At 42.9% G+C, this 12,592-nt stretch overlaps 4 protein-coding genes across 10 annotated transcripts; 3 read left to right on the forward strand and 1 right to left on the reverse strand.

Annotated features, from left to right (window-relative positions):
* The first annotated feature begins 63 nt into the window (after positions 1 to 63).
* On the forward strand, positions 64 to 7,958 carry ATPCL (ATP-citrate synthase). Of its 6 annotated transcripts, none has more exons than XM_089262451.1 (9): positions 64 to 198; positions 1,916 to 2,105; positions 3,604 to 3,789; positions 3,853 to 4,579; positions 4,649 to 4,963; positions 5,515 to 5,728; positions 5,800 to 7,033; positions 7,098 to 7,438; positions 7,509 to 7,958. In XM_089262451.1, the coding sequence occupies exons 2-9, from the start codon at positions 1,947 to 1,949 to the stop codon at positions 7,675 to 7,677; spliced, it is 3,345 nt and encodes a 1,114-aa protein (XP_089118577.1). In that variant the 5' UTR covers positions 64 to 198; positions 1,916 to 1,946; the 3' UTR covers positions 7,678 to 7,958. The 6 variants fall into 6 exon arrangements, with proteins under 6 accessions (XP_089118577.1, XP_017961253.1, XP_089118578.1 ...); XM_018105764.3 differs by having other exon boundaries at positions 71 to 217; XM_089262452.1 differs by having other exon boundaries at positions 71 to 217; positions 5,563 to 5,728.
* Positions 7,959 to 8,084: 126 nt separating this feature from the next.
* Positions 8,085 to 9,716, reverse strand: LOC108654450 (transmembrane protein 208). 2 transcript variants are annotated; one of them, XM_018105772.3, is made up of 4 exons: positions 9,549 to 9,716; positions 9,334 to 9,489; positions 9,133 to 9,269; positions 8,085 to 9,066 (listed from the first exon to the last, which is right to left on the reverse strand). In XM_018105772.3, the coding sequence occupies exons 1-4, from the start codon at positions 9,552 to 9,554 to the stop codon at positions 8,841 to 8,843; spliced, it is 525 nt and encodes a 174-aa protein (XP_017961261.1). In that variant the 5' UTR covers positions 9,555 to 9,716; the 3' UTR covers positions 8,085 to 8,840. The 2 variants fall into 2 exon arrangements, with proteins under 2 accessions (XP_017961261.1, XP_017961262.1); XM_018105773.3 differs by lacking the exon at positions 9,549 to 9,716 and having other exon boundaries at positions 9,334 to 9,495.
* A 61-nt stretch (positions 9,717 to 9,777) lies between these two features.
* On the forward strand, positions 9,778 to 10,764 carry Pex11ab (peroxisomal biogenesis factor 11ab). The gene is made up of 2 exons (XM_018105771.2): positions 9,778 to 9,979; positions 10,034 to 10,764. The coding sequence occupies exons 1-2, from the start codon at positions 9,808 to 9,810 to the stop codon at positions 10,585 to 10,587; spliced, it is 726 nt and encodes a 241-aa protein (XP_017961260.1). The 5' UTR covers positions 9,778 to 9,807; the 3' UTR covers positions 10,588 to 10,764.
* Positions 10,765 to 10,891: 127 nt separating this feature from the next.
* LOC108654448 (palmitoyltransferase ZDHHC3) lies at positions 10,892 to 12,533 on the forward strand. Its single transcript, XM_018105770.3, has 5 exons — positions 10,892 to 11,147; positions 11,203 to 11,394; positions 11,449 to 11,670; positions 11,744 to 11,956; positions 12,018 to 12,533. Exons 1-5 carry the CDS (start codon positions 11,061 to 11,063, stop codon positions 12,174 to 12,176), a joined length of 873 nt encoding a protein of 290 aa, XP_017961259.1. The 5' UTR covers positions 10,892 to 11,060; the 3' UTR covers positions 12,177 to 12,533.
* Positions 12,534 to 12,592: the final 59 nt, after the last annotated feature.

The following is a 12,592-nucleotide window of genomic DNA, read 5'->3' on the forward strand; positions in this document are numbered from 1 at the left end:
ATAGTTAAAATATTAGACGGGCACACTTTACGCAATAACAGCGCGCGTTAACGCCAAAATGAGCAAAGTACGTAATGGCATAACGGAATGATGAGTGACGTTGCGTTTATCGATAACTCGCGATATAAATGCATATAAAGTCTTTCAGATCGAAAAGAAAGTTTGCGGTGCGGATTATTAACAAAAAGTGAATCTGCTGTAAATACATATAGTTATAGTGAGTTGATTAATGTCACCCATTGCTGCGCATATACATTTGAATAACATTTGTAATTGGGTGTGCATGTAATTGTTAATAAACATGAAATGTGGATAAACATGCACACACACACACCTACACATATACATATATAGAAATCCATGCGAATTTGTGGCCATAAGCGACGCATTTCGTAAAAGAAAAAAAAAGAAGACAGAAATTGCATCACTATTGATTTTGCCCACTTTCACTGGCTCGTTGCCTAAATCTAATGATAATTTAACTTGCATTAAAAGCTTAAAAATACATGACCAATATATGTCAGATAATTGCCATGAACTTCGACAATTGCGCGCTCATGTTAATTAGCAACGACAATGTTGAAGGGAGCTTTGAAACGCAAGCTTTAAATTAGTGTCAAGTCATTCCACACATTCTCCACAAAACCCAAAATGTGTGCAAATTAAAAACAGAAATAGATACAGCAACAGTGCTCAGAAAGTAGCAAACGATCAAATTGTTCTAAGCAGGAAAAACCCTTACATCTGAATGTATTTTGTATGTGTTTACGTTGTGTGTGTGTGTGTTTGTGCGTGAGTGTTTATATGTATATTACACAGTGCCCAGCAACGTCAACATTGATCGTTGTCAACGCCACAGTGTAAAATTTACCTGCATAAATGTTTGGGTGAAAGTTATAGTTACCTGCCTGCCCTTTTCCCTATACACAAATTTCAATTTTCGGCTGTTGCTCAACAAGATAAACCGGTCCATCTTCAGATTGTTGTTGTGTTGCTGCTGCTGTATTTGATGGGATGGTATAACGGTCTTTGTACAAACTTAGTTTACACCTGGATATTATAAATACTATATACATATTATCATGTGTCAAGTGTTTCCTGATGCTAAATTTGTATTAGGTACTTTCAGTAGTCGGCAAACTTTGGAAAATTAGGTAATACAAGTTTATATATCTGATTTTCATTTAATCCATTCCATTTAAAAATACGCTTGGCTTATATTCCTCCTCGATGCCCCGATTTACTAAGCTATGAGCATTGATTTGCATTTATTCAGGTGCTTGGGGGCAACCGTACTTAAAGAGTTTACTTTATTAGTTGCGTTACTTATATATTTGTCGCTTAACTTAAGTTGACTGTAAAAATTATATGTTTAGCTAAAAACTTACACAAGTATATAGTAAATATATATGATTTTATATATATTTATATTTATATTTATATATGTATGTTTACGGTAGCGTTGAAAGCACTTCAAAAATCGGCAAATACACGAATTAGCTTCGTTCGTTACCGGATTCCGGTTCGGTTTTCGGTTTTCAGAGGTTCGGTCGGGTCTTCATTGCTGTTGGGCTTGCATATTAGATTTCAGTTTACTTGAGACTCGACAGCGAACAGGTTGCCGTGCTCCGACGTACAATACCGAAGAAGCGATTAGACAGAGACGGAAAACACACGCGAGCCAAACAAACAAATAAATAAAACGCAGCCACGGTACGATTTAAGGCAGGCAGGTGTTCACAGACTTAGGTGCACTCGCACACACACACACACACACATACACACTCACACGCACACATCGAAGAGTTCTAATTCAAAGTAAATAGATTCAAAGTTTGAAAGTCAATCGACACGCTTGGCTTATTGTAATCTGTGATTTACATGCGGCTGTGCAATTCCAATTTCCTATTTACAGCCAAAAACCAAATCCCTTCCACTAGTACAGCATGTCTGCGAAAGCGATCACGGAAGCCACCGGCAAGGACATCCTCAATCGTCACCTCAATCAGCACGGCGCTGGCGCTGCCAACTGCCGCTTTGCCACAGTCAATGCTGAGACGGATTGGTCCAAATTGAGCGCCGATCAGCCCTGGTTGCTAACGACGGTAAGCACGAACCCAAAAAATCAAAAATATCCCATCATTTAGATAAGCATTTGCTATAACAACAAAAACTAGGCCAGCACCAATATTTGTCATTGAACTTGACCCAGCCGGCAAAGAAGCCGGCTAAGGTTATTTTTGATTAGAGCCCACCACGAAGATGTGTGTGACTAAGCGTTGCCGGCATCTGCGCTTAGCATGATTCCCAAAAAAAATACATATATTGATAAGCATGGCGCGATTATAGCTAATATAAATAGACACTACATGCATGCGTGACTGTGTGCGTGTGTGAGCGAGGGAAATTGAATTGGAGCGCAAATCAAGGTGATATGATCTGATTTGAGCAATGTTTTTAATTAATATATACATATGTATGTGTGTATGCACCTATGTTGTTGTGTGCCATGCAGGCACAGCACGTCAGCTGGTTGTATATGTATGTGTATGTGTTTATATCTGATTCATATTGCCGGGAAATATATATTATTGATTGAAGTTATACAAAGTAAATGAAACCAAGGCAAACACTCTATTATGTAGTGCAGAATGTTTATGCGGCTCTAGACTTATGATTTTATATTTTTGTTGATAAAAAATATATATAATCATTGCAAATATCGGAAATGCACCTATTTATTTCAGTTTATTTTATTCCTTTATTTATTTATAATTGTGTTGCTATTTAAAATTGCATTATTATGTTACAGTATCATAATGCTCACTCAGTCCTTAATCCTTAATCAAGTATTTTTGCTATACACTTTTATCATAGAGAATAATAGCTTTATTTGATCATCAATTGTGTGTCCACACGCCAAGAGGTATTTATGTGTTTCCAGGCCGGAAAACTAACTAAAACGGCAATCAGCTGATTGGCGCTAACAAATTACTAGTTGTGATAGCGCAATCTTTTATCTTTCAGCGCGGGCAATGTGTGTGGGTGTTGATTGGCGGCAGTCGGTGTGGGTGGCGTGATTATCAGCAGCGCACACACTTACGCATAGTTACAGCGCTGGGAATTAGTAGAATACTCAATTATATTAGAGGAATCTATAGCCTGACTTTGAGAGATGTTTGCTGACATGCAATTCCCATTCCACATCAACTTGAAGGCAGACGCGCGATCGCCTGAGGCATTGCCCTCAGTTCACATTTTTTTCTTCTTCATCAATTTACACTCGTACGATGTTCTAATAGAGTGTTGAAGTGTGTGTGTGTGAGAGTGAGTCTGTATGTGTGTTTGTAGTCGTGCGCATATTGTCATTGACAATGACGCAGCCTCTCGGCTGACCCCTGGTAGTGATTGTCACTTGCTCCGCCCGCTCGCTTGGTGCGCTTAATCGCTTATTCGCGACTGATCTTGCTGACAATGGCAGGGCTAAAGGCCCGTGGAGGGTTTGTTGACGTAGTCAACGGCTAATGGGATCAATGAATGCTTTACCGCAAATTATTAGCGTAATCCCGGTGATAATTCGTGTTTTTGATGTGTTAATTGCAGCCGCTGGTGGTGAAGCCCGATCAACTGATTAAGCGACGTGGTAAACTCGGTCTCATTGGCGTTAAGAAGAACTTCGAGGAGGTCAAGCAATGGATTGGCGAGCGCATCAACAAGGATCAGAAGATCGGCAATGCCGTAGGCAAGCTGCGCAACTTCATAATCGAGCCCTTTATCGCGCATACAGAGGTAAGCTAACAAATTGAAATATATATCTATATAGACTTGACTAAATGATTATTGGCTTTCCAGGCCGAGGAAATGTACGTGTGCATCTATTCGCATCGCTCGGCGGACACGATTCTGTTCTATCATCAGGGCGGCGTTGATATTGGCGATGTGGATGCGAAGGCAGTCAAGCTGGAGGTCAAGGTGGATAGCACATTGTCGCTGGCCGATGTGAAGACAACGCTGCTGAAGGCCATTACAGATGCGTCCAAGAAGGAGCGCATTGCTAAATTTATATACGGATTATACGCTACGTTTGCGGATCTGTATTTCACGTATCTCGAGATCAATCCGCTCGTGGTGACGGCCGATAATTTGTACATATTGGATTTGGCAGCCAAGCTGGACTCGACTGCTGACTTCATATGCCGTCCAAGGTGGGGCGAAATTGTTTATCCACCACCATTCGGACGCGATGCCTATCCCGAGGAGGCGTATATCGCAGATCTGGACGCTAAGAGCGGCGCATCGCTCAAATTGACGATCTTAAATAGAAATGGACGTATTTGGACCATGGTAGCTGGCGGCGGAGCTAGTGTCATTTACTCAGATACCATTTGCGATCTGGGCGGCGCCTCTGAGCTGGCCAACTATGGCGAATACAGCGGTGCACCGTCCGAGCAGCAGACGTACGAGTACGCCAAAACGATACTTAACCTAATGACCTCCTCACCAAAGCATCCCGATGGGAAGGTGTTGATAACAGGGGGTGGCATTGCCAACTTTACGAACGTCGCAGCGACCTTCCAAGGTGAGTCCGAGCCCTTATCTTATCAAGCATCGCACTCGAACGCCTGCCTTACTTTGTTATGTTTTGTAGGCATCATCACCGCTCTACGCGAATTCCAGCCCAAGCTGGTCGAGCACAATGTCTCGATCTTTGTACGCCGTGCCGGACCCAATTATCAGGAGGGTTTGCGTCGTATGCGTGACTTTGGCAGCACCTTGGGCATACCGTTGCACGTCTTTGGCCCCGAGACCCACATGACCGCCATTTGTGGCATGGCGCTGGGCAAGCGACCAATTCCACAGGTGGCCAGCGTTGAGTTCTCCACGGCCAACTTTCTGCTGCCTGGCGGACAGCAGGCGCAGGCCGATCTAAAGGAAGCCAATGAGGCCGCTGGCCTTGGCGCTGGTATGTGGAAATCCAGAATCACAGAATGTGTAAACATCCCGGTCCCTTCCGAACTACCATCCTATAATCCAAACTATTCTCAATTCTGTTGTAGCTCTTATTATACTGTGTGTCTTGTGTATTTACTTTTGTTTTGGACCTGCATTTATTATTGTTTTCTTTGTATTTCTTTTGTATGTTTTTGCATTGATCGCCCTCTGCTCCAACCAACAACAAATCAACAACCACACCCACAAAAAAAAAAAAAAAAAAAACCAAAAAACCATAAAAAAAATCAAACTAAAACCAATTTTGTGAAACGTTCCGTTTGGCCACAATCGCACCTCGTCCTCGAATTGTATTTGCATTTCCTCGCACCACCTCGTCGTCCTCGTAACTTAATCTTGTATTGAATGTTGTCTATATGTATATATGTATGTCAAATTCTATACTCTCTCGACTATATTGCTCGCTCTCGCTCATCATCATAATAATGTCAATATCAATGTATCAATGATATCGATAACGATCGACTTGCCACTCATTTGGGGATACTTCAAACTAAACCAAAGCCTTGCGCTCGACAACAGCACAATCGATTAAACTACCACCTATCTCAGCAGATGAGAGCGATGGCTCCGCCACCAATAATCACCAGCAGGGCCAGAGTAACGGAGCGAACTCTAGCTTCAATAGAAAGTTCTTCTCCAACACAACCAAAGCGATTGTCTGGGGCATGCAGCAGCGTGCAGTGCAATCGATGCTCGACTTTGATTTCATCTGCAGGCAAGTTCAATGAATCCCCAATGTTAAATCAATCATTCTCTAGCCTTTGTTTATCCTTTATCCCGATGCAGGCGCGATGAGCCCTCGGTGGTGGCCATGGTGTATCCCTTTACGGGCGATCACAAGCAGAAGTACTACTGGGGCCACAAGGAGATTCTGATTCCCGTTTACAAGAAGATGTCCGATGCCATACACAAGCACAAGGAGGTCGACGTGATGGTCAACTTTGCCTCGCTTCGGTCGGCTTATGATTCAACGTTGGAGGTACTCGAGTTCCCGCAGATACGCACAGTGGCCATCATTGCTGAGGGCATACCGGAGAATATGACACGCAAACTGATCGTCGAAGCCAACAAGAAGGGTGTAGCCATCATTGGACCCGCCACGGTGGGTGGCGTTAAGCCGGGCTGCTTCAAGATTGGCAACACAGGTGGCATGCTGGATAATATCCTACACTCGAAACTGTATCGTCCAGGCAGTGTGGCGTACGTCTCCCGTTCGGGCGGCATGTCCAATGAGCTAAACAACATCATCTCGAAGGCAACGGATGGCGTCATCGAAGGCATTGCCATTGGCGGCGACAGATATCCCGGATCCACGTTCATGGATCACATACTCCGGTATCAGGCCGATCCAGAGACAAAACTCCTAGTGCTGCTGGGCGAAGTGGGCGGCACCGAGGAGTACGATGTGTGCGCTGCCATCAAGGATGGGCGCATTACAAAGCCGTTGGTGGCCTGGTGCATTGGCACCTGCGCCAGCATGTTCACCTCGGAGGTGCAGTTCGGTCATGCTGGCTCCTGTGCGAACTCGGATCGCGAAACGGCCACGGCGAAGAACAAGGCGCTTCGGGAAGCTGGCGCCTATGTGCCGGACTCCTTTGATACGCTCGGTGAGCTAATACACCATGTGTACGGTGAACTGGTGAAGACAGGACGCATTGTGCCACGCGAAGAGGTGCCGCCACCAACGGTGCCCATGGACTACTCCTGGGCACGCGAACTGGGCCTTATTCGCAAGCCGGCTTCATTTATGACCTCAATTTGTGACGAGCGTGGCCAGGAGCTCATCTATGCGGGCATGCCTATCAGTGAAGTGCTCAACAAAGATGTCGGCATTGGAGGCGTTATTTCACTGCTTTGGTTCCAGCGCTGTCTGCCTCCCTACGTGTGCAAGTTCTTTGAGATGTGCCTCATGGTCACGGCTGATCATGGACCGGCTGTCTCTGGAGCTCACAATACTATTGTGTGCGCGCGTGCTGGCAAGGATCTGGTCTCCTCCGTCGTTAGCGGTCTGCTGACAATTGTAAGTATTCTTGAACAGAATTCTCTAGAGGATTATCTTTTTATCAATTCGTTTGCATTGTCAGGGCGATCGTTTTGGTGGCGCACTCGATGGCTCGGCCAGGCAATTCTCAGAGGCCTACGATACCAATTTGCACCCGATGGAGTTCGTCAACAAGATGCGCAAGGAGGGTAAACTCATTTTGGGCATTGGGCATCGTGTCAAGTCCATTAACAATCCCGATGTGCGTGTCAAGATCATCAAAGAATTCGTCCTGGAGAACTTCCCGCAGTGTCCGCTGCTCAAGTACGCGCTGGAAGTGGAGAAGATCACAACTAACAAGAAACCAAATTTAATTCTGAATGTGGATGGTGTAATTGCCACCGCATTCGTTGACATGCTGCGAAACAGTGGCTCATTCACCAGGTGAGGAAGCACGCACACAATATTTGAAATGTTTTATTGAAACATTTCCCTTATTTTGTATTCATTGCAGCGAGGAGGCGCAGGAGTACATCAATGTGGGTGCAATTAATTCACTGTTTGTGCTTGGCCGCAGCATAGGATTTATTGGACATTACATGGATCAGAAGCGGCTCAAGCAGGGACTCTATCGTCATCCATGGGACGACATCTCCTATGTCATACCCGAGCAATACAACTAAGAGCTTGTCCATTGATATTATAAATTGTTGGATGTTGTTGTAGTTAAGCACAGATGTTAACCAACTGCTAGTGGCGAGCATGGATGACCGTATGGTCCACAATCACAGAACACTCCATTAGCTGTGTAGTTGAATTTCAGTTTACCTATATATATACACACACTTATATATAGAATTGGCTCAGCTCTTACCCTAGTTTGTCTCCCACAATCAAACCCAGTTTCTCTCTATCTATCTCTTAGTTAAATACAATACATACATATATGTTTACAGTTTCATAACTAAGCCTGCATTTACATTCATACTCTTTACCAGCATAAAGTTATTAAGTTATGACGCTCCTCTCTAGGCTACAGCCGGGTTTTTGGAAATTAACTAACAAAAAGAAAAGATATATAAATCTAACAAAAAAAAAAAAAATTAGTGAAATCTTGAGTCGCAAATCAACGACACTTATCATTATTATTTGATATTTTTTATAATTATTTTAGTTTGGATGCGAACTGGTTTAGTCAACATTGAATAAACTGTTGCAAAATGCTTAATTAATTGTTTCGTTGATTATTGTTTTATTTTGGTTTACTTTTGCCATGCTCGCTGATGCTGAGATGTGAAAAACTGCACTAATTAGAACTGCACCAGTTCCTGCACTCAAAATGCACATTTATTTTTAACTATTTAATATATATACAAATAGTATATGTTATATATATTTATGAAGCACGGCGTCTGGTGTGAACATTCGAGAATGTTTCGTTTAAATCGAAACTGTGATTTCCTTCAGAAAGGTTTTTAGGAATTAACAAAAACGTTGCTTTCCCTTTTTCAAAAAATTATAAACGGATCGAGAAAGGCATATATATATATATATATAGATTATATATGTGTATATGTAGTTTTTGTTCACTCGGGCACAGTATAATTAAAGCGCACAAAAATTCACTCAAACTAAATCAATTGCATTTTCTTTTGACTAGAGACATATTGTCTCGATTTAATACGAAAAGAAAAAAAGAACAAACAAATTTGGAATACCTGCACACAATTTGTTATCCCCTTGGCTTATACTCAATGACCAAGTTAACTAAGCGTAAAATCTCATTTAAAAAGTATATGTAACTTGCTAAGCAGCCTCACTAGAGAGTAGATAACCCAAACAGCTTTTATCTCATGCGGCGCATTTTACGATCCAATTTTCGTTGCTTTTTCTCATCCACCTCGGGCTGTTCCTCGGCGGCATTGCGCTGCGACAGCCAGGGCTGGATAACACTGCCCCAGAGCATCCAAATGGCGCGTATTGGCGCCAACAGCAGCACCAACCAGAAGTAGTTGGAGATCAAAGCCAAAAGAAGCGTGCCGGAGGTGAGTATGATCAGATCCTTGACATTTCTGCAATGAAAAATCGGAATAGGTTGTAACAGGTGGTGGCAAAATGATAGTCAAGCTAATACATACTCTGCAATGCCACCTTCCATATTCAAGTCATTGCCAGAGTCCAAAAGTGCGCCGGTCTCCGAGTACTTTGCCCGCGACATGAATGCCATGAACTGGTAAGCGGCTCCCAGGGTAAGCAGCGATAATGCCAGCATAAACTACAATCATTGTGTATGATACATTAATGATTTCTGTTGAAGACAAGATTTCGATTCAGCTTACCACTGTCAGCTTTGTAATTTCGAAGACCAGAAAACTGAGTAATACGGCGGGTACGGCGCATCCAATGGCCATGTTCCTATAGAAAGCCAAAGTTGTTTTGTTTTCTTCGACGATTTGTTTTGCGCCCTTGGTGCCCTGCTTGCCCTTCTGTTGTGGCTGCATTTTCGAAATGGATAATCATTTATAATAAAGGGCAACTACTTTTAAGTACTTACTGCCATTTTTAATTTAACTATTTCACTATTTCTTAATACAAATTAAGTGCACGTAAAAGACGTGGCATAAACTTATCACTCTGCTATCGATATCGTTCGTTATGAAATCGATAGGCTTGTATGTAAATGTAAACAAGAGAGGGACCAAAGCTCGTCGATTGTAATTTTGGAACTGTGGCATCGCCGAAGCGCATTTCTCGTACTATTGCACCTTGGACTTTATATCAATCGGAGTTTGATTTAGTTAAACAAAACAAACATGGAAAAGTGGGTGCAGCTAAATAATCAGGCAGCCGGCAGGGATAAAATTGCTCGCCTCATCCAGTATGCGTCGCGTGCCATGTGGGACTCACTGGAGTCCTCCAATTGTCATCCGGCGTTGGTAGACAACTTCAAGACAATCGAGTATATCTTGAGCACATTCCGAAAATGTAAGTTGTGTAATTTGCTTTTGGAAGATGTTTATAAAGATGGTTTTCCTGCAGTGCTGCGCTTTGGCAAGGGCTTGGATGTGTTCTATGCTAGCTTACGTGCAATTCATTATCCCGATCTGACGATTCGGGTCACGCTAACAATGAGCAAGATTTCACAGGCTTTGTTTCTGTTAGCGGATCATTTGCTTTGGCTTGCTCGCACAGGTTTAACAGCGGTCGATCCCAAGAAATGGTCAAAGATCGCCAACAAGTATTGGCTGTTCTCCATTATTATGAATTTATGCCGAGACTTTTACGAGATAGTACGAGTCTTGGATCTGCACAAAGCCAGCTGCAGCAGTGGCATCTCACGCTGCAAGATTCCAAGTCGGATCAACACACCGGCAGACTTCAAGAGATTGGCTCTTAATTCCTATGGCCTGATGCTGGGCCACAAGGATATCTTTGTGGATACGGTGAAGAATGTCTGCGATTTCTTTATACCTCTGACGGCTTTGGGTTACACAAGCCTGACCCCGAGGACAATTGGCATTTTAGGTGCAATTTCTTCAATGGCTGGCCTCTGGGCGTTGCTCGAGCCAGCAGCCAAACTGACGCCCGCATAAATTCGGTCAGCAGATGTGTTTATTTATGTATAAATATGTGAATGTTTTGTGGCATAATCTGTTTGATATTTTGTACATACGATATTTATTAAGTTGAAAATGGATGATTTTATTGAAACGATTTTGATGTTATATAAGTGTACCTAAACAAAAAACTAAAGTTCAATTAAATATGTATGTAAATGTAAATGTAAAAATCTAAAATTTTAGGGTAATTTGTCTTCTAACAATGCTGCGTATATTTTGCATTTTATTTACACGTTGACCAACACTTGCAATTTATCGACACTTTGCTGCAACAGCTGTTCAGTGGAATTTTCTTTACCAAGTTTGTTAATAAAATTCGTGGGGGCCGTGGCGTTATCTAGAAATTGAAAATCGATGTGTCATTGCTTAGTGGCCCAGTGAAAGTGTGTGCGGGCTGACAACAGCATTAAGCAGATTGTGTGCGTGTCCGTCCATTTGCCGCCGAAATGCACTACTCGTATTCCTCGCTGTCCACCGGCGCTGGCGTCGATCAGCACAATCGTTGCCTCGGCAACAGGGCTTGGTGTGTCAAGGTAGGTGCTGCAACTCCTTGATCACTTGATTCCATAACTAATAATCTGATTGCAGGATATTTGCGGCATTGTGTGCGTGATAATGACCTGGCTGCTCATACTGTTTGCAGAGTTTGTGGTGTGTGGCCTGATACTGTTGCCCAACTATGACAACAATACGGCATTCAGTACCGTCAATATGTTAATATTCCAAGCGCTGGCATTCCTGGCATTCGTTTCCCATTTGCGCACAATGCTCTCCGATCCGGTAAGTCATCAAAATTATACCCTATATCAATTACTTATGTTGACTGTGCTACAGGGCGCTGTACCTAGGGGAAATGCCACAAAGGAGATGATTGAGCAGATGGGCTATCGAGAAGGGCAGATGTTCTACAAGTGCCCCAAGTGCTGCAGTATTAAACCGGATCGTGCGCATCATTGCTCTGTCTGCCAGCGCTGCATACGTAAGATGGATCACCACTGTCCCTGGGTTAACAATTGCGTTGGCGAGAACAATCAAAAGTATTTTGTACTCTTTACGGTGCGTGAGCTGCAGTGCTATTTTGTCTGTGATTACGATTTATAATCTGTGTGCGTTGGTGTTCTCTTTACAGTTTTATATAGCATCGATATCGGTGCATACGCTCTTTCTGGTGATGACACAGTTTGCCGAGTGCGTGAAGAGCGATTGGCGCACCTGCTCTCCGTACTCTCCACCGGCAACGATATTTCTGATGCTCTTTCTCACGTTCGAGGGCCTGATGTTTGGCATATTCACGATTATAATGCTGGCCACACAGCTGAATGCTATACTGAACGATCAAACGGTGCGTATGACTCTATAAATATCCCAATTTAAGTACTTCAATTGTTTATTTACCTTTGCAGGGCATTGAGCAACTGAAGAAGGAAGAGGCACGTTGGGCGAAGAAGTCCCGCCTCAAGAGCATACAATCCGTATTTGGTCGATTCTCGCTAGCCTGGTTCTCGCCCTTTACGGAGCCTTCCTGTCGCCACAAGTTCAACTCGCATTTCTACTCGGTGTGAGTTGTGGCTTCCATAAGAACCAAGCTCATGTTACTTAGCTTAAACGAACAATCTGAATGTACAAGTCCCGCTGCCCACTTGTTGATGTTTGCAGTGCAAAATCAATGATCAATTTCAATCGATTTGAAGTGTTTGCGTATATATAGAGATACATACATAAATATATATTTACTTAAGCCAAACATAATACGGACGGTAATGTCGCCTTTCAGCAACATGCAATATACTTACTAATTAATAACTAACTATTTAATTAAACACAAGAGAATTTTACTTTGTAAACACGAGAACGGAGAGGAGTCTATTTATTTTGTATAAAGAAAATAAACGTTTCCAATGAGAAACAAACGAAACATGCGCAAACTTTTTCACTTTTCTTGGTTCAGGTGCACCGCTCGTCTCTTACGAAAATCCAT

The sequence above is a fragment of the Drosophila navojoa genome, chromosome 5 (assembly GCF_054131105.1).
Source record: "Drosophila navojoa isolate 15081-1374.11 chromosome 5, UAZ_NAV_1.0, whole genome shotgun sequence".
NCBI lineage: Eukaryota > Metazoa > Arthropoda > Insecta > Diptera > Drosophilidae > Drosophila > Drosophila navojoa.